General features: G+C 31.9%; 1 protein-coding gene across 6 annotated transcripts in view; it reads right to left on the bottom strand.

Moving 5' to 3' along the window:
• NFAT5 (nuclear factor of activated T-cells 5) overlaps positions 1-24,574 on the bottom strand; it is a 118,500-nt gene that overhangs the window by 36,109 nt on the left and 57,817 nt on the right. For 3 of the 6 annotated variants that reach the window (XM_018062213.1, XM_018062214.1, XM_018062215.1), the window contains 5 exons: positions 22,495-22,620; positions 10,551-11,109; positions 5,483-5,675; positions 3,193-3,383; positions 1,548-1,720 (listed from right to left, as the gene is read on the bottom strand). In XM_018062213.1, the coding sequence (XP_017917702.1) occupies positions 1,548-1,720; positions 3,193-3,383; positions 5,483-5,675; positions 10,551-11,109; positions 22,495-22,620 (1,242 nt within the window). Of the gene's footprint in view, positions 1-1,547; positions 1,721-3,192; positions 3,384-5,482; positions 5,676-8,808; positions 9,167-10,550; positions 11,110-11,560; positions 11,623-15,789; positions 16,538-22,494; positions 22,621-24,574 lie in introns of those variants that run through there. The other 3 variants (XM_018062216.1, XM_018062217.1, XM_018062218.1) reach the window with 3 other exon arrangements.

The following is a 24,574-nucleotide window of genomic DNA, read 5'->3' as shown; positions in this document are numbered from 1 at the left end:
ATTTATATTTATATTTTAACAATACTTCAATTAAATAGGAAATAAAGAAATAAACTACTGAAAGAAGAAATAATTATTAATAAAATAAAGCTGAGGTGGGTTCGAGGTCGGGGGGAAACATGTACACCCATGGCTGATTCATGTTGATGTACGGCACCATAGTATTGTAAAGTAATTAGCCTCCAATTAAAATAAATAATTTAAAAATAAAATAAAATAAAGTTGACAACCATCTCTCAGTTCCTGCTAAGGCAGTATGATCTGAATTATCTAGCGTCTCCAGGATCTGGTCTTCAGAGAGTGGCTATGGTCATGCTCAAAGTATTAGATCACATGAAGGAAGAACTGCATGTACCCCACTAAAGTTGAAATTCCATCCTTATAATATTTAAGTTGAGACATATTGTGATTTACAGTAAACTAGCACCCATATTAGAAAAACTTCAGAATTCAATAAACCATCTACAGATTATTTCTTCTGTCCCTATCTGAACACAACAGAATGGACATGGAATCTACAAACTTTAAAAGGAGCATATTTATAAGTGAACATTATCCAGAAATAGTCCAAGGAAACACTAATACCATAACAAAATTTTCATAATAATGAAAAACAGAAGTCTTCTGAGTTCTCTTGAGATCACAAATATATTTACGACTACTCTTTTAAAACAAGGGTGTTTGCCAAGCTAACGTATAGGTATTCACATCTGAAATGAATTAAAAGGAAGGGAAAAATAAGATTTACTGTAAGGGTGAATAAGCTGACAAAACTAAGCTACAATTAAATAACAAAGGCTTTGTAAGTGTCTGGGGGTACCAAGGTCATAATACTCATAACCATCCAATAGGAAATTCAAGTAAATGGAATTCACTCAGTATCTTCTGCTCTTCTGAATTCAGAAGCAAGGCCAAAGAACATAATATTTAATGAAAATCTTCTTAAGGGATGTACAAAGGAAAAAATTTTCCTATGTATTACTTGTACTTATACTCATTACAGGGAAACCAGACTATATGGTGAGGCACATACAACATGACTGAATTTAAATACACACATATACATATCATTTATTTTCTATGCCAAGGTCAGCAAAGTAAGAATTTAATTTCCCATTATACTACAGCACTTGAATTTGTAATCAGAACTCTCACTGCTATATATTTACAAAGTTCTGCTTACCTTTCTGTTTCCTTATGTTCTAACACAAAACACTTAGTATCACAGCAATTTACCACAAAATGAAGATGCTGTGAAAATCCTTCAGATTTGTAATTTACTTAGGCAAACTATTCAAATTACTTTTTATATTAGTATAAGATTAACAGGAAACTACAAAATGCTACATACTTCTGAATCTTATTAGAAATTACCCACCTTTAGTTTAGTCTAGAAAACTTGACTATAGCTTTTAAAACGTTGCAAAGTTTTCATGACCATAAGCTCAAGTATGTAATACAACTGAAATTTAGAGATATCTGAACGATAAACAGAAAATGGAAAAAACCCCTCTATATATTTAATGTCTTCATATTTTCTTACTTACTACATAAAATTGGAGAAGAGGGTGTTTGCAGTGTCAAAGTGGAGCCATCTTTCCTTGTGATATTAACTCGAAAAACCAATCTGGCACGAGTGCTCTTTTTCTTGGAACCAGCAATTCCTATTCTGGCTTCAACATCAGCATTCCTCAATTTCAATATCCCTACGCAGTCAACCCTAATACAGAAAAAAATTTATTAATTGATATTTTCTGCATATAAATAGTAATATATTCTTAAACATTTTCTTTTTAAGTATAATTTGCTTCTTTATTAATTTTTGAATATGTAATATAATTATTCCAAATTTTTTAAAATAGAGAAGTATAAATTCTAAATAATCATAACTTCTCTGGTCAACTTTTTATTTATAATAATTATGGGAAAAAATAGTATAGAAATCACTATTTTAAAATCTGAACATAAGTTATGGTTTATAAGAGACACTTTTGCTTAAAAAAATTAAATTTAATTTAATTTCCTCTTCCTTTTTGTACCTAATTCAGATATTAAAATAAGGAACAGATTTTACTTGGAAAAAAACTAGCAACTGTCTCCCCCCAAAATGAAACACTGTACAGCCATTAAAATGTACACTTTAAATAGTTAATGTTATGGGAAAATGCTCATAGTAAGTGAAGAGTAGGTTACAGAGCAGTGAGTAGATTATCATCTCATTTTATCAGAAAAAAGGATGAAAAAATAAATGTCAAAATTGTATTTAGTTCTATTAAGTTGGAAGTTGGCATTTGAGGAGTATGTTTTTAGCTTTTTATTATTACTATTTTTACTAATTTTAAAAATTTATTGTTTTCAACTTATAAGGAATAAGTACTATTTTTATAATCAGTAACTCTCTATCTTCCACCATATACATTTACTTTTATAATCTCAAAAGTTAAAAAAAATCTTTATTAAATATGTTTCAAAATTTCCCTTTTCCAACTTATTATTTCCCTCTTACTTATTCAAAATAGCTTTAAAAAAAAAAACACCAAGTAAAGAAAAGTCTTTATCTATCCAATACAAATAATTACAACAAGGTCTATCCCATATCAATATTTGCTGCTGTTAAGTTCATCTTTCAGATTAAAGGTTCTCAACAAAAGGGTTAAGGAAAAAATATTTTAATTTACATCCTTAACACTTGTAATATATTTCAGGAAATGAAAATGCGTTAACATGAAAAATAGGTAATCGTAGGACATCATTTTTTTTTAACACAGGAAAACAGAAGGTAAATTTAGACTAACAATACGCTTTTTCATTCCAAGACTGGTTAAAGACACCACGAATGATGTCTGTCAGTTTCTACTGCAAACACTACAAAAGTGGAATTTAGGAAAGCAAATCAAATTGGTTGTAATTTTAGTTTTTAATGTTAATATTATAAAACCAACATATAAGTCTATATTATTTTGCAAAAAGCCAGCATTTCACCTTGCTTTTATATCCTTGCTTTTCACTAGGGGAATTCTCTAGCAAAGGGCAAGAATTCATTTCCCCCATTACAATTCTGCCATAATCTATTCTTTTTATTTGCAATGCTTAAAACTAAAAATCTTTTATATTTACATTACAAACTAAAAACTTTTCCTTCTATTGCACAAGTGTAATGAACTAACAAAAAAATTTTTAGTAAGTACTCACGCCAGTGTCATATTGTTGCTTGGATCAAGGCCAACTTCTATAACAGTAGTGCCTTCGATATCCACTTCTTTGCAGGGAGTTGTATTTCGCCCAGTTACCCTGCAGGCCTGATAAAATCCATGTGGTTTCACTCGACCAGAGTCATTGCCCACAAACACCTGCAACACCACTGGTTCATTATGGCCTTCCAGCTGGAATGAGATAACATGGAGCATAAACACTAATTAGCATTCCAAATAATCAAACTGTAAAAATCAAACACTTAAGGTCAAGTCTTATATCATTATATTTATAACTGGATTACAGTAAAGAAATAAGTCCTCCAGAAAAACAGAGGAAAAATGTTTTCATAAAGGAGAATTAGCTATATTTTTCAAGAAAACTTTTAGTTCTGCAACAATCACATTTTAATTAAAATTTTAGATGTGTAATAAAAAATTATCATTTGTAATTAATTTTTACAACCAAATGAGAATGAATACACAATCCTTTGAAGTATTTATAAATTTGTGGACTGCCAAAGCATGTGGGTTACTCAGGATTTACCACCACCACTAACGGAAAATTCACTGAGCTGTGTTAGTGGCATCATCATCAAGTAAGAGTACACCTAGTAAATTTTTACTCTGTGAAAGTTATTGGGTAGGAAAGCATTTGACCTTCAGCTATATAAATAATAGAGGAACGGGGCTTATTTTCATAGACTAGATGCATATATGCAACATCATAAAATCATGGGCCAGAACATTATGATACGAAAAACTGCTGGTTCAAACCAGGACCTATGGGTCATTTACAGGTCGCAATTAAATTACAGTTTGTATGCTGACAAATAAATAAATTGGGTTCTTGATAAGGTTTATAGTTAAACACTGAAGCTGCTAATACAGAACATAGAAAATCACAAAATAACTTGTACAATGCACATCAAAGTGCTTAAAAATAACTCATAAATGTTTTTTATTCAAGAATAGCTGTATCTCAGTATCTATGGTATCATAATGAGTCAAATAACCAGGCAAATAAGCAGTCTACCCAAGCTGTTAGTCAGCAGTACCACAGAACAGTGTCTGACACATAGAAGGGTACCATATCTGTTGAATGAGTGAATAAATAAACTTTTAATATCAGGCAATTCATCCCTTATTACAGGCAATTAATCTAACAATACTTCTATAGACAAGTATTTAGGTAAAACTTACTTAAAGCCAGAGCAGTTAGGTTAAAAATTTCAAACTATCAAAACGTCTGGCTAAACAAATATTTACATAAAGTGTAATTTAAATGTTTCACTTGCCTGTTACTTGTCCTCAGTTTGGGGGACTAAAGAAGGACTGGTGTGGTGAGCAGTAGAGGGGTAGAAATGATACTGTACAGGTAACTATTAACCAACCTTAAAATGGTCATGAGTAAGTTTCTTGATTTCAAGTTTCTGCCATTATTTCTTTCATGTATAAAAAGAAAGGCAGTTCAATGAAATGATGTTCAACTAAAACATTTACACAAACTGTATTTACAAAAATCTACCCTGTGACTAGCCAAAATTCCTCCCTGTTTAGTATTTTGTAAGGGGTAGGAACACTTGTTAAATATCCCCTACCCACTTTTATTTTGGTTTGTCTTCAAAGAGAGAAAGTCTTTATAATAAGGTAAGCCAGGTGCTGAAATTTAACTGCTCCTTCTTTTTCCTTTTAGTCTAAGTTCTGAAAAGCTAAAGACTCAATTGATACAATGGTAACCCACTCCAGTATTCTTGCCTGGAGAATCCCATGGACAGAGGAGCCTGGGGGGCAACAGTCCACGGGTTCGCAAAGAGTCGGACACGACTGAGCGACTTCACTTCACTTCACTTCAAACTGAAAACTTAAGTTACCTATCAACCAACTCTTTTCAGAGCCGAGTAGACCTGATTGCTTTCGACATCTCAAAAACCTTATTTTCCAAGTTCACAATAATTTCTACAATATTTATTTGGATTTACTTTAAAATATTTTTAAAATATAGGTTTGGAAAGAATGTAAAAGAGTTGCTACCGATGTCAAACATAAAGGGAAGATAGTTCATGATTGCCATATATTTTACTTGTTAGAGCACATTCTGTTTCCATTTCAACTAAAATTCAAATGACATCAAAGTAATAATATTTGGCTTATGATTCAGACTTTTACTTTAATTTCTAATATATACAGTGATTAGTTTTATTTTAGACAGCTTTTATTGGTTAAAAACGAAATAACTAATGAATAAAAGTGGATACAATTCTTCATTTACTGCTAAATAAAATAAGTACCTTCACTGTAGGAAAGCCTTGCTGTGTTCTGTCCTTTACTGAGCCACGACTACCCTCAGTCAGGTACCGAGCTCTGTGCTGGGTCTCAGGTTGTACAACTATCTTCAGCTCCTTTCCCTCACTTTTAACAGGATACTGTCCACATAACATAGGACTCTTCTTTACTCCAGTTCCTTTTTGGTTTTCCAATGTTCTGAGAAGTCAAAGCACAAAGTGGAAAAAGTATCAAAAAGTTTTCTACAAAAGTCATCCAAGATAAAGGAAGAAAGAGAACAGGCAATAACATTAAAAACAACTAATTACCTTACTGACAAAATAAATACAGCCTAAGGAATGATACATTCCATAAGCAAAGTATCTTTTAAAACTTTGTAATTAAAAAGAATATGTGTGTGTATATATATATATATACACACACACATTAAGTCACTTTGCTGTACAGCAGAGATTGGCACAACATTATAAATCAACTAAATACTTCAATTAAAAAAACTAAAAATTGAATGTTGTAATAAAGTTGGACAGGGAAGACAAAGAATGCATATGCGTGGCAAGAGGAAGGAAGACTGAATGCAATAAACCAAGCATAACAGGAAAGAGAATAGCTAATGTCACTGTAACCTTTCACATTGTACTTCAGTCAAAATAAAGTTTAAAAATTACATATATGTGTGAGTGTTATATAAAGTTACAAGATTATCATTATCTTCTAATAGGTCTTGCAATGCAAAAGTAGGGGTAGCAAAAAGAAAAAAAAACATAAAAGGCCTTAATTTTTCAGAGTATTTTCATTTGTGATTAAATAAGTAAAGCCTTTAGCATATAAAAAATGTATAATCTGGGCTTTACAGATAGGCAATTTAACTTATTTTTTTAAGTTGGGTTTCCAATGTTTACTGATGTATCATGCATTTGCTATGCAGAATGTATGGTCGAAGAAATATTTCAAGTGGTGGTTAGGACTTCAGGTCAATACATTTAATCTGAAGTACTGTAAATATGTGATAAAAATAAACAGTAAACAATACTATAGTTTAAAAATTACCTATGTATATTTAAAAACAGAGTCAGGGCCTACAATGCTTTTGGCATGATTTTCCCAGTCCTAAAGTTTACACTCATATTGAAGATACAGGATCCAAGAGATGACTGTGGCCAAAATCCTGTCCAAAAGCAAACAGGTCCCAGGAGAAATATTATGACTTCAAACATAGGTGGCTAAGCAGCCTAAAACCTAGCTCCAATGTTTACCTCTCCATTTTCTTCCTTTTTTTAATAAAATTTTTTTAATATGTGGACCATTTTTAAACTCTACTGAATTTGTTACAATATTGCTTCTGTTTTATATTTTGGGTTTTTATTTTTTTGGCCTTGAGGCATGTGGGATCTTAGTTCCCTGACCAGGGATCAAACCTGCACTGCTTGCATTGTAAGGTGAAGTTTTAACCACTGGACTGTCAGGGAAGTCCCTACCTCTGTCATTTCTAATCAAATTGTTGCCTCAGTAGTCAATAATAAACAGGGAAATGCTACATTCTCAGTGGAATTTGGGACTGGGGTGAACGCATGGCTAGGAAAGGGATAGAAGAATGGAGGGAACAAGGGATGCAAAGGAATGCAGTCAGACTGACTGAGAAAAAGGGTTCTGAGGGGGAAGTACTTTGCTCAGTCATCTTCATATTCCTTTAAACCTTGCACAATTCCCAAAACAAAGGATGCTTAAAAAGTATTTGCTGATGAAGGCAAACTTGTTGATGAAGTTTGACACAATTAAGTCAAAGATTACCTGTATAAGTAACTTAAAAGGCCCCGGAAGAAAAAATTCTATGAACCAAAGCATGGACTCAAAGTCAAAACAAAGGGCAATAAATTCTATTTTTTCATTATTCTGGGTAGAAACTCAAATCTTTGCCGTGAATACAGTATTTTGCATATGAAATTCTATAGTGATACTATTTTTTAATCATTTGAAAAATCAAAGCAGGGACTCCTCTGGCAGTCCAGTGGTTAAGACTGTGCTCCCAGTGCAGGGGGTGAGGGTTTAATCCCTGGTTGGGGAACAAAGATCCCACAAGCTGCACAGTGTGGTCAAAAAAAATTTTTTTTAATTTAAAAATAAAAGCAAAAATATTCACTCAAACCATATAAAAACATCCCCAAATATGCACTGAAAGGGACTAAAAGAAATTAGTTGTATTGATTTACTAGATTATAGATGATTTCTTATCTATTTTTCTGCATTTTTCAAATGTTTATAACTAATATCTATTACCTTTACAATGAAAAGTAGAAGACTTTTAGTCTGAAATATAAGGAAACTGTAGCACATCATTAATTTGGCAAGATATGGCTTTTATATTCACTTATGCTAGCCAAAGCAATATTTATGAGGATAAATAAGATACTAAGCTTGAATATTTCACTAAAACGTTTCATTTGGGATGAAAACTATTAAGTTAATGAAGTATACACATTATGGTTTAAAGAACAACACAGGTAATCCGTTTCTGAAATGATACTTTTAAAAGCCCTTAAAACTAACTTTATTCTCTAGGTTTAAATGTAAAAATGGAATGCACACATATTTAGATATCAAGCTGTGTAAAACAGAACATCAACTAATTATTAGAAAAGCATTCATTCAAATTACTAATTTTTACTGCATTATGGCTTAAGGAAAAAATAAGAAAATAGCAGCTATTTGTATGGGATTTTACTTTTAAATTAACTATCTAAAAAGAAAATCCACTATCTTGCCATATTCCATTCAGAAGTCTTAAAATGACACTTTAATTCCTTTGTGCTGCACATCGTTCTGGTTGCCTGTCACAAAAATAATTTCTACTACAAAATGCCTAAAACAGTTTCACATATATCATATCTTAATTTCTAGGAATATCTAGAAGAGACACTGGGCTACTGATTCTCAGGATATTTAGGTGAAGAATTTAAGGAAAATATGGAATGCTTAAATAACTGAGTAGTTTTTTAAAAATAATTTTGTTTTCTTAGCAAATTCTTTAACATTTTAATTATACAAAATGCTATTTCTATCTTGAAGATAAATAAAAATTGCTGTACCAAAATATTTGAGAGTGTATTTTCTATAATGTAGCTTTATATAAATTGAAATTTTATGGCAAAATTTCTTTCATTTTCTAACATCTATGAACTTTTTTTTGAGATTCTCTTAACAATTGTTTCCAAAGATCTTTTTTTTATATTTACATATGGTTTTATCCTTTCCTCAATATAGTTCTTATAAATTCAAAGTTTAAACTTCTTCCATCATTTTCATAGGCTAGTGTCAAATGTTTTTCCATTACCTAAGAAGCTGGACATTTCTTCTGCTGCTTGATGAGTTTCTGTTCCATGAATTATTTCATGAGAGATTTTGTCTTGACAAATGTTATTATACTTTCCCTGGGTAACCTCAAATCATTTCTAAGATATATCTATCATACAAAAGCAGAAGCAGAAAAGATGTGTCAAGATATCTTTTTAACAGCAACTGCAAATCATGTGTGTTGACTAACTGTTAAGTCAAAATTTTATTTGTTCTTCATCTGAACTTTAACATTTTTTCAGTATAAAAATGAAAATCTCTCTTATGGAACTTAAAAAAAAACCCACTTCTCCACAGAAGCCCAAATAAACACATACCTGTATTTAACGACAGACACATATGTACCTTTTATATCTAGGCTACTATGTTTCAGAGCATTATTCTACAGGTAATAGTTCTACAAAATGTCCTACAATTGTTAGGACTCTGCTAACAGCAATACTTTTGGAAAGGGTATATAAACATTTTTTAGATAATTTCTTAACCTGAACTTTCTAAAAATGAAAAATATTTAAATGGGCATTTTTATTTAACTACATCACCCCAAAGGAGTAATGGGCATTTTTTATTTAACTTCATCACCCCAAAGGAGTTTTAGATCAGAGAAGAGAAGAGAGTAGTATAGAATAATCATTGCTTAAATGGTAGATATTACTTTTAAAATATACTGAGAAAATATTTAAGGACAAGTTTAAGAAACTAAAGATATTCTCTGTAACTCTCAATCAGATTTTTATCTAAAAATCCACCAATTATGTAATCAAATAATGAACCAATCAAAAGCATCTCCATCATATTCTGTGACAACCTAAACCTGTAGGAGATCCTGGTCAACTAAAAGACCATCCAAAAAAGTAATCTCTTGAGATCCAGTAAGTTAAACTTTATCAAACTACACTGAATATACTGTAGGAAAATGTAATCAGAAGTCTAGCAATTAAATGTTACAATGAAAGTATCAAAGGAATTAGAAAGTTAAGTCACAGGATTCTGTACTTTAAGAAGTGAACGTACTGTAATATAGCTACTGAAATATATTAAGTATGTGTTGTAAACTGGCAGAAATGAATTAAAACTCAAATAGTTTTCTGATTCTGTTCTATTGCCCTTTAAATACATAACCCAGAATCATAGAAAAAAAGTGATATATTTATTTATAAAGAAATCCTAAACTGGCAAAATATATTCAACAAAAAGCTTAAAATAAATACATGAATCTAAATTGAGACTCAAACTATCAATTTAGTTTTTTGTTTTCATCAAATAAAAGGAAAATTATTTCATCAAATAAAAATGGAAATAAACTGAATTATATGGGGGAGACAATGTGAAAGATAAAACAAATTAGCCCTCTGTAAAAGTCTGTTTTAGCTAGAGCCATAACATTACTAGCTATCTCAATGAGTAAAAATATTTTAAAAATCTTTTAAAGTATAAATTCATCTGAAATTTAAGTTATTTCTTAAACAGATTATTTTCATTTTCTACTACTTAATCATACCCTTACTAAGATACCTACTGGCAAAATCTGCTGGTATTTTATTATCTTCTTTTGTGAAACCTGATCATTTTAAGTTAAAATTTTCATGTTATATCAATGATAAAATTAGTATCTTTGCTTTAGATGCAAACTTGAGCTAAGCCTTTAAGAAAAATGAGGAATAACTTTTTTTTTGTTTTGCATAATGGTGAGAGAACTTAAAAAAAAATGTGAATACCAACCCATTTCCTGCTTTTGAGTTGCCTTTGTTGTCCGTGGTAAGCTGAGAAAGCACATAGTGAGGTGCTTTGGCACTGTCGGCATCAAATATATCCATATTAGATTCTTCACAATCTCGTCGTTTGACCCCCGGCCTCTGCTTTGGATTTCGTTTTCGTGATTTACGAGGTACCTCAGTGTTATCATTGTAGGAACTGGTGCTCATGTTACTGAAGTTGGAGGGGGAATCCTCCATCCACATACTGCAGCTCTGCTCAGATTCCAATCCACACCCCTCATCCTGGCAGGACATCCGACTGTTATCCAGCAAGTCCTCAGGTGGTGGTGAGATGTACAAGACTGTGTGCCTCTTCGGTGTTGATGGATGCTGCTGAACTGTGTTACTGGTTAACTGCTTTTCACTTACCCCTCGGTTACTTACCCCCAAGGCTGAGGAGCAGCTCTCGACTTGCATAGCCTTGCTGTCGGTGACTGAGGTAGAATAAATGGTAGGGCTGGAAGAGGTGGTAAAGGAGCTGCAAGCACCGCCCATGGAGGAAGAGGAGGGAGCTGAAGAAGCATCTGCAGTGTACAATTTAAGAGTAAATACACTATACATGTTTCAACCTATGCTGGCTAGCAGTCCCAATGAAAAGTGATTTGTGAACTGATTGTTTTCCCCATAATGAATAGTTGGAATTTGGTTAAGTTTTAGAATATAAATGCTTCAAGCAATACAAGGCCTAAAAAAGCACAATTTAAAAAAAATGCCAAAATAGCATTATTTTACTTGTTATAATTGATAGATTTTTAAAAATCTAATTTAATGTTTTAAGCTGTAAAGCAAGAATAAAGCTTTTATTGCCTCAGCTGGATATTTCTATTGAATTTTAATCATTTAAAATAATAAAAAAAAAACCCCAATATGAAATATATGCTTGTGGTCCACATTCAATGCCAATTAAATAATTCATTATAGAATTTGAAAAGTGGGACTGTGCTTAGCCACAAAATATTAAAATAAGTTTCTAACCTATGAAGCAGAGAACTACAGGTCATTTTTAATGCAGACACTCCCTGCTTCAGAGGCAAATCCTGGAATAAAAATATGAGAAAATAAATGAGAAAAGAGCTGCTGATTATTCCAGATATCAATTATAAAATGAGAAATAAATAGAAAAAATATATAATCAACTGAATTGGAGGCAAAATGGAACTGGTACCGTAACTATGATTATTTTAAAATCTAGAAGAATAAAAATGAAAAAGGTCTGATTTGGAACAGGCTGGGCTGCAGAAGATAAGCAAGTTAACTACAGAGGGTCTCCAGAAGTTAGAAGTGGCAGTTCAAAACCATGATCTCTAATAATACCATCCTTTGTGGCAGAATGAAAAACAGAGGAAAGACTTATTTATAGATAGATTTTTCTTGTAAAGTACTTGATTAGACATTCAGCACTTGGTTACCACTGTCCATTTACTCTCTCTTTAAAAGGTCTACTTGATTTTAACTGCTAAGAGAATTTCTTCAAGAGAGTAAACAGTACATTTTATTGACTGAAGTCTAATGAAAAAGAGTTGAACAGAAAAAAAAAATCTCTGGAGAGAATCAGAATTATTAATAGTTCTTATAAGAAGGTTTTTCATAAAATCATTTCCCTTGCCTATGCCTAACCGAAAAAGTCGAAAGTAGATCTTTTCAAAATGTGTGGCCACTAGCACATCAGTTCATTGAAAAATACAATTACTAAACCCTTTAACAACATAATCTATGGAAGCACACTTATGTTACAGTTGGAAGTTATCAGTCCTATACAATTTTATCTTGTATAAGATACAGAAGGGTTTATAATCATAAACATATACAAAAATGAAAATAGGCAACATGTGACAACTAACAGTGTTTAAATTGAAATTAATTTTTATCTATAGCATGTATGCTACTGTTTTAAAGTGGCATGATAAAATTTAAAACTGTGATGTGCAGTTACTAGAATTGCAACATCCACATTAATTATGTAAAGAATGAAATGTAAGAACGCCAATGTTTAGATAATCAAAAGCCAAGTGCCAAAGATCTACTTTTAAATTGAAAAAATGCACCAAAACACTCAAATCACTGAAAGAACTAAATTCACCCACAATTTTTCACTGCTGTCAAGGCTGAAGAATACTGTTACTAATATTAGCCATAAATAATGTAATCTACATAATGCCACATGGAAAGATTTTTCTCAACTACCATGAGTTAAGGCACTTAAAGCAATTAGATGATACCAGTTCCATTTTCCAGTTTATATCCTTGTCAAATGCAGTAGTTGAAATTGGAAAAATTCAGTCACTTTAAACTGCATTCCAATTTAAAGAAAAAATTTATCAATTTTGTATCATGCATTAATGCAATGTTTTCTTAGTAAACAAATATTTTAAAAGATTTGTAAAAACTACAATATTCTAGATACTAATGTCAGTGACAGTTTAGGAGCTGATTTGTAGCCACTTTGGGTTTAAATAACAAGGTTTTCCTTATTTTTTTGAAAAATATGACAGAATTCATTTTAGAAAAGATTAAAAAAAGTATCATGTCTAACATTCCTCCATCTGTTCCAACTATTGGCAAAAAAGAAACTACATGTTGTTGTATGTATGAGCCTGTGTTCATCATTTTCAGAGAAATACAAGTATGCAGCATGCAGTATTTGCAGCGGCACACACAACGCATGCAGCATGAATGCTGTGAACTTGTATTTCTAAGAAAACATTTTTTTCCCACCCACTCTTTGAATCTAGGTACCACACAAATGAGAACGCAGAATATGAATATCTCAGGGATCCCTGTCCATGAAAGACAGAAAGTTAGGTAAAATGTAATCATGAACTCAAAAGTAAGTTATATGATATTTATGAATTTAATATGCAAGATATAATCTAGCATTGCTCTTTAAAAGCATGCGTGATTAAATCTTGTAAGTCTTATTTAAAAATCATGGTTATAAAACCCAATTGATATACCTGTACATAAATATCTGTTCTGGGACAGGTATGCCAAACTGTGATATCATACCCTACAGAAGTTAAAATATTCTCTATATTTTCCATGGACATCTAACACACATTTTGAATATTATACCTGCAGTTTGCTGGATATACTTATTAAATTAAAAAGTTTATGAGCACAATACTATTAAAGCTGAAAACATAAACTGTCAAAAGACAGTAGCAAGCATCCTTTAATTTTTTAAATTATTTTTTAAAGGTTACCTCAGTTCGATCCTAAATTACTAAAGTTCTACTTATTTTAAGAACATAATGAAGACAATTTTTTGAACTATAAAACTCTTCACAATAGTATCATTGCTTCTCTGATGCTGATGAAGATGGTGTATAAAACCCTTCACAAAAGCATGTTACATTTTGGTTAGGAAAACATCACCTAAGCGCATTAATAATGCCAGGTGAGGTGGTAAAGTAAGGGATACGAACTGTGGGCCCCTAGAAAGCATGGACAACATCCTTCTCATCTTAGACTCCCCAGACACGTAACATACTATGACTTTCATGTAGTAAAAATTCTACTTTTTAATTAAATTGATTTATGGGAAGGTCAGTATTTCCTATGTACGCTGAGTTACATTAAACTGGTAAATAAATGTACCAATGTGTTAATAACAGACACATACCAGGTTTAAAAAAAAAGATTTAATACTCAAAATGCTTAGACTGTATCTTACTATAGCAACATTATCTGCTAGAGGGAAAGTTTGGAAGTAACTTAAAAGAGTTTAGAGGTAACTTACCTACTATTTCTACAAAAATGTGCTAAGAATCTTCTTTCTTAAAACTCAGATATAAGTCACTTCTCAGTGACTCATGCATGCTCAGTCATGTATGACTCTTTGCAACCCTATGGACTGTAGCCTGTCAGAGTCTCTGTCTATGGAATTTCTCAGACAAGAATACTGGAGTGGGTTGCCATTTCCTCCTCCAGGGGCTCTTCCTGACCCAGGGATTGAACCCACATCTGCTGCAGGTGGATTCTTTACCACTGAGCCACCTGGGAAGCCCCTACATACTTGTGTATTAATCCATAAACTTACTAAAAAAATTTAGCAAATTCTTAATATTATCTATTAAAAATAAATGCATAAAATAATAGCAAGAACATTTTAGATTTCAAATCTGTGGATGAAGAGCCAAGGATACAGAATGCCAACTGTAAAGTAATACATGATTTTTGACTGTGCTAAGGGACAGCACCCCTACTCACTTCAACCCTCTGTCATTCAAGGGTCAACTGTATTATTAATTTGTTTGGAAAGATGAAAATGGAGTTTTAAATGATACTACATAGAGAAACCTATGTATATTTTACACAGTTTGCTTTAAATTACATTTTAAAATTGAGAACTATTAGTTCTAGATTTGTAAACAATAAATTAAATTATCACATCATTTCAGTGCTTTAAATACTATAAAAAAGAGATGATACTTTGTGGACCTAACTAAACTTTTCATAGAAAGCTATGAAACTAGAAACATTCTTTAAAGACCTCAAAAGAAACAAATACCTTTCACTGATTTTAAAAAATATAACAGAAATGACATTTAACTAAGCTTCCAAGATAAAAATGTGGTCCCTAGTATTAAATATTTTATAACTTTTTAACATCAGTGCAAAACCAGTTGAGTTTCCTTAAAAAAAAAAAAAAAGCCATAAAAATTTACAAGTGTGCTAAGTGAACCAATAGTGGAACGGGAAGGAGTAAACAAGACTCTTCAGAAAATAGTAATAAAAAACAACACAGGTTATCTGGAAACCACTTCTGGTCTAAAACACTTACTGTTCAGCCTAAGTTATTCTTTTTAAGTATTTCATTTTTCTTACTGGTAACAATGACTTCAAATCTAAACATTTTGTTTGATGAAAGTCACCAGATATAAGAACATATTTTCAGATCAAAGAAGAAAGATATTGACAGAAAAAATTTTATAAGGCCAACATTCATGTTGCCAAGGGACTGAAATATCTAGAACACACAAAGTGGCTGCAAACCTGCTTTGTCAACACCTTACATGCCAACCTTCGTTTTCTACTTTTCTTCTTCTTCTTCTTAAAATATTAACGTAAAGTATAAAACTTTACATAAAGCTTTAGTTTCAATCAGTATCAATACACTATTTAGAAACAAAAAAAGAAAGGAAGGAAGGAAGAAAGAAAGAAAGAAAAAAAGACTTATGAAGAAGTCTGAAAACGAGACCGACCTATACCCTGGGTGAGATTGGATGGGTTAAGTGTCTCTGGCACTATTTGTCTTCACTATTGACAGACACTGTCACACAACCCACCACACGATGCCTGTCTCTGAATGGCGAAGCTAGAATGCAAGTTAAGTGTATTAATAGAAAAAACAACTAGCATCCCAGCATATAAAATAAGCAATCCAGATTACTTTACCAAAAAAACAAAAATAAAAACAAAACAGAAAAAAAAAACCAAAACCCCCAAATTGTAGTGTCTATCATTTAATTTACATGTTTAAAACAGTTTCAATTTCTCATTTGTACTTTTCCCACCCAACATAAATTTATATGTTACAATAAGCAATGTTTTGAAACAAACTTTAAAAAATTAAATTAACACCCAAATAAATGCATATGGGAAAATTTCTTATTCAAAATTTTTGTTAACTCATATTCACCAATTTGCTCTTTTGTTTACTAATGCAATCTAATCCATAAACCAGAATGCTTTAAGTGTTTTTAAACAGTTCCCTTCACCAAATTTCCTTAAAGAGCAGAAAATGTTATGTTCTGACAAATACATAAAAGCAGAAAAAAAAAACCCCTGCATTTTACAGCAAAAGAGTATTTTCATTACTCAGGCCAGCTTCCAAACACTTCTTCACACCCCTCCCCTACAAAGTTACTAATGTACATTAAAAAAAAATTTTTTTTTAATTAAAAAAAAATTTTGTTTGTGCCACACAGCATGTGGAATCTTAGTTCCAATCTAGGGATCGAACCCATGTCTCTGCATTGGAAGCTTGGCGTCTTACCACTGAACTGCCAGAGAAGTTCTAATTTATACTTTTAAATTAGATATGCTACTGTGCATAAAATGCTTTATCCCAGTGGCTCTATTTTGTAAAAAATTAGCTCTACTGCTGAAACTGAAAGGTTTGTTACTGATTTACTACAGACCATCCTTTTCTCCTCCAGTTCATCAAATTGCCAGTCAGAATTCTAATACTATACAATAACTACTCTCCCACTTTTAATCTAAATTCTCCTAAAATAATTATTTTTAGCTTGTCTGAGTGCCATTAATAAATATATTCACATAATATTTATTAAATCATCTTTATTGAAAAATAAAATGCTTACAACATTTGCAAGTGTCCTGACACTTAGAGCAATGTTTTTAAAATATGTATTTTGTCCTATTCAATCCTAAGTATATAAGCACAGGGTAAAACAGGTACTAAGTACACATTATACAATTTGTTTTTTAAATCTTCTAGGAAGAGACAGATGCCTTCTGTCATCCAGTGATTTAAATACTACTCGGTCCGACACGACTGAGCGACTTTAGTTTCACTTTTCTCTTTCATGCATTGGAGAAGGCAATGGCACCCCACTCCAGTACTCTTGCCTGGAAAATCCCATGGACAGAGGAGCCTGGTGGGCTGCCGTCTATGGGGTCGCACAGAGTCGGACACGACTGAAGTGACTTAGCAGTAGCAGGTAGCATCAATAGTTGATATTATCCTCACCCTCAAATAATTTTAACACAATAGGGAATAACTATACTAGCTGACAACTGTATTTGTTGTTGTCAAAGACCCCAGGAAGAATAGGTTTAAAAAAAATAGACAGCAATCATACTATTTGAAACGTAATGTTTACTTGAAGACAAAAAGAGAGATTACCACCACATTAATTTAAGGACTGGAGAGAAAAAGCAGATCTGAGGGATGCTATTTGAAGGTCACTTCAATGCTTTATCATACAATACATTTTAAAATAGTTTAGATTAAATAATAAAAGCACTCCTGCCAACACCAGTCCAATGTCTTTACACTTCTTTTTTTAGAAGTGACAAAAAAAGGAAAAGAAACTCAAGTGTTTAGAATGGTTTTATACCTGGATCTGGATTAGAGTGTATATTAGATCCAACTGTAGATAAAACGTCTAGACAAAAACCAAAAGCAATAAATTGCTCTACTAAAAAGTTGTGGTAATCGATCACCCAACTTTATCATTTAATTTTTTAAAAAGTGGGAAGAGCATTCTAGGAAGAATATTTAATCAATCAAATTTGCATAATCATCTCACTGGGAAATGTCTGTTCTCCCTATGATTCATCATCCTTCATCCATGTTTTTTGATTTACAAAGGTTCCTAGTGAGAGAGTGTCAACATTAAAGACTTGAGGAGAGTGTCAACATTAAAGACTAACTCAGAGAGAAAATCCCACGGCCCATGTGTTGTCTGATACACAAAACTCCAAAATAATGTAAAAAACAGAGTGAGAATGGAAAGAAAGAAGCAAAACAATGCTTAAAAACTTCTTTTTATAAAAATAAGATCTATTTTTAAAAACCTTACTAACAAATGAAAGGAGAAATCCATGTGGGAGGGAGGTCAATGTTCATCTAAACATTATTAATCATCAAGCAACATTAAGTATCTATCTTCTTAATAGCCTTAAAAAAGTTGTCATTACTGTCCAGTTACAGGGGATATGAAAAATTTACTTAATTTCCACAAGATTCTGTCTATATGACAGAAATGATAAGAGAGCAGTCAGATTCATATTAGTTCTTTATGATTCCAAAGCTCAAGCTGATTTTACTGTACTTCACATATAGGAAAGAAAAATAACGTCACAAATAGGTGAAGTCTCTTGTTATATTCTACCCTTATCAATTCCCCTCACTGTAGTACAGTTGGAGTGTCTTTATATAACTTAATTACTATTATTTATATAACTAATTATTATAAAACAGTTATGGTAATACCTTTTGCTTATTATCAATCTTATCGGTAACATAAAAAAGTAAGCTTACTTCTGTACATTAACTTATTAATGTGAAATTCTACAAAACACAGGGAAAAAAGAAACTGTCTATTTGATATATGTATTTTGTTTATGAATAGTTGAGGATCTGTGCAGTTTCAAAATGCTATTTCTAAAACTCGGATGACACAAAAATGTGCTTATTGTATCAGAAAATGAATAAATCACAATATTTATAAATGCTGCTAAAAATTAAGAGGACAAAAAAGGTAAATATTTAGGGAATAAATCATTAATAAGCCATGTATACTTTTTGTCAATGAAAATTTACAATATGGACAGTCTCCCAAATTGGTAATTGTTTCTGAATTAACCATTACAGTTCAAGTCTGCTGATGCTTTTTTCACTCTAATAATGCAGATGTTAGTAAACATCTATACACAGGTCCATACACAGATATTTCTGTATGTATAAATGTATGTATTTATATGGAATTTTAAAAGACAGAATGAGGAGTAGTTTTAAAACCTACATGGCAACATGTTTGTAACTGACTTCCTTTTGGAAATGGCCCAGTTTTCTAAGAAAAGTAGGAATTGATCATATGGAATAACCAAGATCAATTCACCTTTCAGTTTACAACAATATCTAAATAAAGCTGTTATTTAAGAAAAATACCTGCCATATCTCTTTAAAACCCCTAAATTCTAATGTGACTGTTTTAGCTCTTCTTAGTAATTCTTACTAATATATTTTAGTGTCTTATAACCTACACTATTGGGAGCTTCCCTGGTGGCTCAGAGGTTAAAGCGTTTGCCTGCAATGCGGGAGACCAGGGTTTGATCCCTGGGTCGGGAAGATTCCCCTAGAGAAGGAAATGGTAACTCACTGCAATATTCTTGCCTGGAGAATCCCATGGACGGAAGACTGTAGGCTACAGTCCACGGGGTCACAAAGAGTCGGACATGACAAAGAAACAACAAAAAAATCCTTTCACAACTTGCATTTTTTATCTACTCCTTGAACAACTCCTTATTTTGCCAAAATAATAATTTCATATGGATAACTTTCTGTTAGAAAAATGGCCTCTGTCTTAATTACCAAAAACCTAAAATATCTTCAGGAAGTCTGTACTTTAAAACTTTTATATATTCACATATTGAATCTCAAACTACTAAGAAACTTTCTAGTGGGATAAAAACAGATGTTTTTAAAAAATGGTTTAAAATACAAATTCCAGACTGCTGATATTCAACTACACCTCCAGTCTGTGACACCTGGCCCTCTGGAGAGGGGAGACATTGTGAGGAAGGAAGCCCTCTTTCCCCTACTCCCAATCCAGGGTCTTACCAAACTAAAGATAATATAAATGACAGTATTAAGTGTACAGTGTAGAGACAGAAAAGGAGGTTTCAGAGACATTCTTTTCCCCAATATTCTGGATTATGGATTAGCAGCATCATGTTTACTCAATCCTTCAGTGATACGTAAAGGGAAAAAATATAGCTTGGCGAATCTGAGAAACACATTTTTAATAATAATTTAAAATGTACATGAATATCTATATGCCCAGTCTCTAAATTTTAAAATTTAAATTGATTCAGAATTTGTGAAACACAAACCTTTATGGCAGAACTAGAAGTCTGTTCCCACCAGGCCCTCATATCTGATAGCAGCCAATCCAGCTCCTTCAAAACTCTGAAGAATTAACTACATCAAGAGTCATCATTTTTATGCATTTCATATTAAAACAGCAAATGCTATAGATTAAAAAATAAACCACAAAAGTCTAAATTAATGTTTCTTTCCCTAAATATCTAGTCTTTTGGCCAGGAAACACTGAGTAACTGGTAATTTACTCCAAAACTCTTTTTGACATTTATGTCGCTAAGGATATTAATATGCCAAATTTTTTAAAAGCAACTCTAAATATACATACTAACTGAACTCCCTACAATAATTATTCTGCAATTTAAACTCTCTTACCTATAATGTTGTATGATGAGGACTCTACCAATAAGACACTAGAATTCTAGAATGAGTCTATGTTGGTTAAAAGTAAATATGTGTAAAAAAAAAAAAAGGGTTTTAAATCACAGAAACTTTCTGTGTGTGAATATATGAAAATTGTCAAGGTCACCTCCTTACTCTTCACAATCTTACAATGTCAATAACTGCTTGATCTAATAAAAGATTATTACTTCAGAATATTTCCTTTAGTTAATTCTTACTTCCATGATTTTTCAACTCAAAGCCTTCATTCTAATTTATCTGGAGAGGATTATGGAGGGAGAAAGGGAGAGAGGGAGGAAGGATCAACATTCCATCAGTGACTGAAATTCAAAAACTTTCAATATTTATATATAAAAACTTCTAAAACTGAGTTTGGTATTATTTAAAAGGAAGTGTTGTTCTTTTTCCAAATCTAGCTAACATTTTTCAGCTTTTAAAAGGAACTGGATCTACTGTCAACAGATGTTAAAAAGCACAGAAGAAACAGACTTCTAGTTCTATACAGATTCAAAATGGCTTAAAAAAAAAATCTCAAAAGATACAAAAGAAATCAGTTAGTCAATTTCTACCTGTGGATTTAAAGTGAAATATTTCATTTAAATTTTTTTAATATATTTTATTATCTGATACTATTTTAAAACTAAATACTTATATTCCAGAAAAAAATATTCAGTGCATATAAAATGAAACCAGGTCATCTTTACAATTCAATTACTAAAAAGTTCACAATTAAATCCACAGAATCTGTTAGAAAATGTCTGGCAACACATGAACAGTGAGCAGGGCTGGTATGTTTCTTGGCCATGGTTAAAGTTTTCCTGCCCTCAACCAGGAAGGCTGCAGATTACACTGTACGGCTCAGGGGAAATATTGGTACACAAAGTGACTGGACTTAGGTTAATGCAAATAAGAAAAATACCCAAAGTTCTACTTCAGTACCAATATCCTCATTTAAACCACAACCTTCCACTTCACTGTTCTCTTTGAAACAAAAATAATTTACTGAGAACAATCCTCTGATGGATTTTAAGTACCATTTTAAAAGATGAAAAGTATCATATTGGGCAAGAAACCTCTAATTAGTAAGAGACAGATTAAGCTTCAGAGTATGTACATATGATTTTCTAACTTTTTTTAAAAAGCCAAACACACTTAGTAATCTGCAAGCCCAACTAAAAAAAGAATTACAGTTGGGCAATATAGTATTATTGAAAGCATTCTTATTATTTATCATAATCAAGACATTTTCCTATTAATTTATCTGTCAATCTTTTCTTTTAATTCAGTAAAAATTTGAACCAATTTTATATAAAGTGTATGATTTGAGAGCTGATTAAAAATAAACTTGATAAATTTCAAACACTACTTTCCATACTTTTTCACTGATATAAAAAAGTATCTTTATATAAACATTACATTCAAATCTTCCATTACTTTTGATTAAATTTAAAATAAGTGCAGGGTCACACATGTTTTTAAATGTAGGGAAAAGATTATAGTAACACGCAACAAACCAAAAAAACACTTGGTGCTTGAGTCCTTTTTCAGATTACACGAAATAAAACATTTTCCCTTTGGAGCAAACTTTCAAAAATAACTCTTTTATAGACTCAAATGTAATTTTCTATCCACAGCTTGCTATTCAATAACTTTATTATGTGCAGTCAACCAAAGAGCTTTAAACTCATTCCCATAGTTGAAGATAAGATCCATTCTGGGAGATGGCACTAACAGATGTGCCAATGTGAAATTTTAAGAAATAATAAATGTATAAGAGTATTTTGTAGAAAATTTTTAATGTTAGAAGTATGTATTTTAAAACCTCCTGAAACAAACCCTCAAATCACACTCTTTAATACAAATTTTGCCAGCACTGTTCATGTTGACCAGATAATGCTTTAGTTTTCTTTAAAAAGTAAAATGAAATGCATACCAGCAGCAACTACAGCTGGAGGAGGCGAGCCTGCCTCACCACCACTTGTCTGACTCATTGATGCTACAGACGTTTCTCTAGATGGAGGTAACTGTAACTCCTTTGGGAGAAGATCATAGACAGATTCTGTTGGGAGAAAGAGAAAAAATTTTTATGAGCACAAAATTAATGTCTTTCCACTCACAAGAATTATATCATTCATATACACACACACTAAATTTCATGTAATTACTGATGTAAAAATTCTTAGCAAACATTTTTCTTTTATTATAATTTTAGTGAACTGCACAATGAACTTTCCATTCATTCTGAGTCCCATTTTCTTCTTGGCTTTTCCTTTCATGCTGATGATATACAGAAAAAGTTACCAAAATTTTTAAACCATATAAAACTAGGCAGTAGAGATGTCAAATAACCCAAGATGCTCCAATATCTTTCTCTGTTTAAAAAAATATATATTCTTTATCATCCTTTACATGTAAGATGGCATGTACTAGTGTATATCAGCTATAAATTGGCTTCTTCAAACAGACCATTAGTCTACTCCTGCCTTTTTATCCAGCACTTTCATCAAATATTTTAATTTGCTTTCATATTGAATTTTTCCCTCCTAAAGACACTAAAAAGAGGAATGTTATGACTCAAGGAACTACTTCGTACTCTGAGGTATCTCCAACTCAAGAAAGGCACAAGCATAGGATTCTCTGAAATGAAAAAGCATAAATGCCTTTATTAGACTATGATTAGTTTTGTATCCCAGATTAAAGAATACTGTATATCTTTTAAATATATTTAATAATAATTGTCCATAAAATCAAATTTATATCTACTATTCAAAAATTATTTTATAATTATTGTTACATGCATTTAGGACAGAAATAATAATCAAAATATCCTCTAAAGATAGTAGAATCAATGTTGGAAAAATCTTCAGAAGACCAATTAAAATCCTATGTTCATTTGCTGAAGAATCAAGGCACAGGGTTTAAGGGATTGCCTAGTATTCCAAGAAAAGCAACATTCCAACAATTTAGGAGGATTATTATTTGCACTAAGTGATTAAAAAAAATAAAAGTAGCACTAGAAGACATTTTATCCTTGGTAGCAAACAATATTGCTAGTTAACTGTTTACTGAATTCAAAAATATTTTGATCCTCCCAGTTAAAATATGTAGCCTGAATTTCACGCAGATATGAATAAGAAAGACTATCATGAAGCTAAAATTAGAAGTTGTAGTATTAAATGATCTTTGTTCACAATAAAGAATCAACTGAAAATTTTCTTTTGAAAAACTATTACCTAACACTTGAAATTTTCATCTTCAAAGCATCTGACAAATTTTACATCGTTCTGAATATAATAAAAATTTTCAGCTTGTTAAACCATTGCTAAAAGCCTTAAGTATTAGTTCTAGAAGGTCTTGTAGGTCTTCATAGAACTGTTCAACTTCAGCTTCTTCAGCATTACTGGTCGGGGCATAGACTTGGATTACTGTGATACTGAATGGTTTGCCTTGGAAACAAACAGAGATCATTCTTTTTTGAGATTGCACCCAAGTACTGCATTTTGGACTATGATGGCTAATCCATTTCTTCTAAAAGATTCTTGCCCACAGTAGTAGATACAATGATCATCTGATGTCCAAAAAAAGATGTCCTTTTCATTATAGGGGACTGGAATGCAAAAATAGGAGGTCAAGAAATACCTGGAATAACAGGCAAATTTGGTCTTGGCATACAGAATGAAGCAGAGCAATGGCTAATAGAGTTTTGCCAAGAGAATGCACTGGTCACAGCAAACACCCTCTTCCAACAACACAAGAGAAGACTCTACACATGGACATCACCAGATGGTCAATACCAAAATCAGACTGATTATATTCTTTGCAGCCAAAGATGGAGAAGCTCTACACAGTCAGCAAAAACAAAACCGGGAGCTGACTGTGGCTCAGATCATGAACTCCTTATTGCCAGATTCAGACTTAAATTGAAGAAAGTAGGGAAACCCCTAGATCATTCAAGTATGACCTAAATAAAATCCCTTACGATTATACAGTGGAAGTGAAAAAAAGATTCAAGG

Source organism: Capra hircus, chromosome 18 (genome assembly GCF_001704415.2).
Source record: "Capra hircus breed San Clemente chromosome 18, ASM170441v1, whole genome shotgun sequence".
In the NCBI taxonomy this organism is placed as follows: Eukaryota; Metazoa; Chordata; class Mammalia; order Artiodactyla; family Bovidae; genus Capra; species Capra hircus.
Note: the sequence above shows the minus strand (reverse complement) of the source record. Positions and strands in the feature narration are given on the sequence as shown.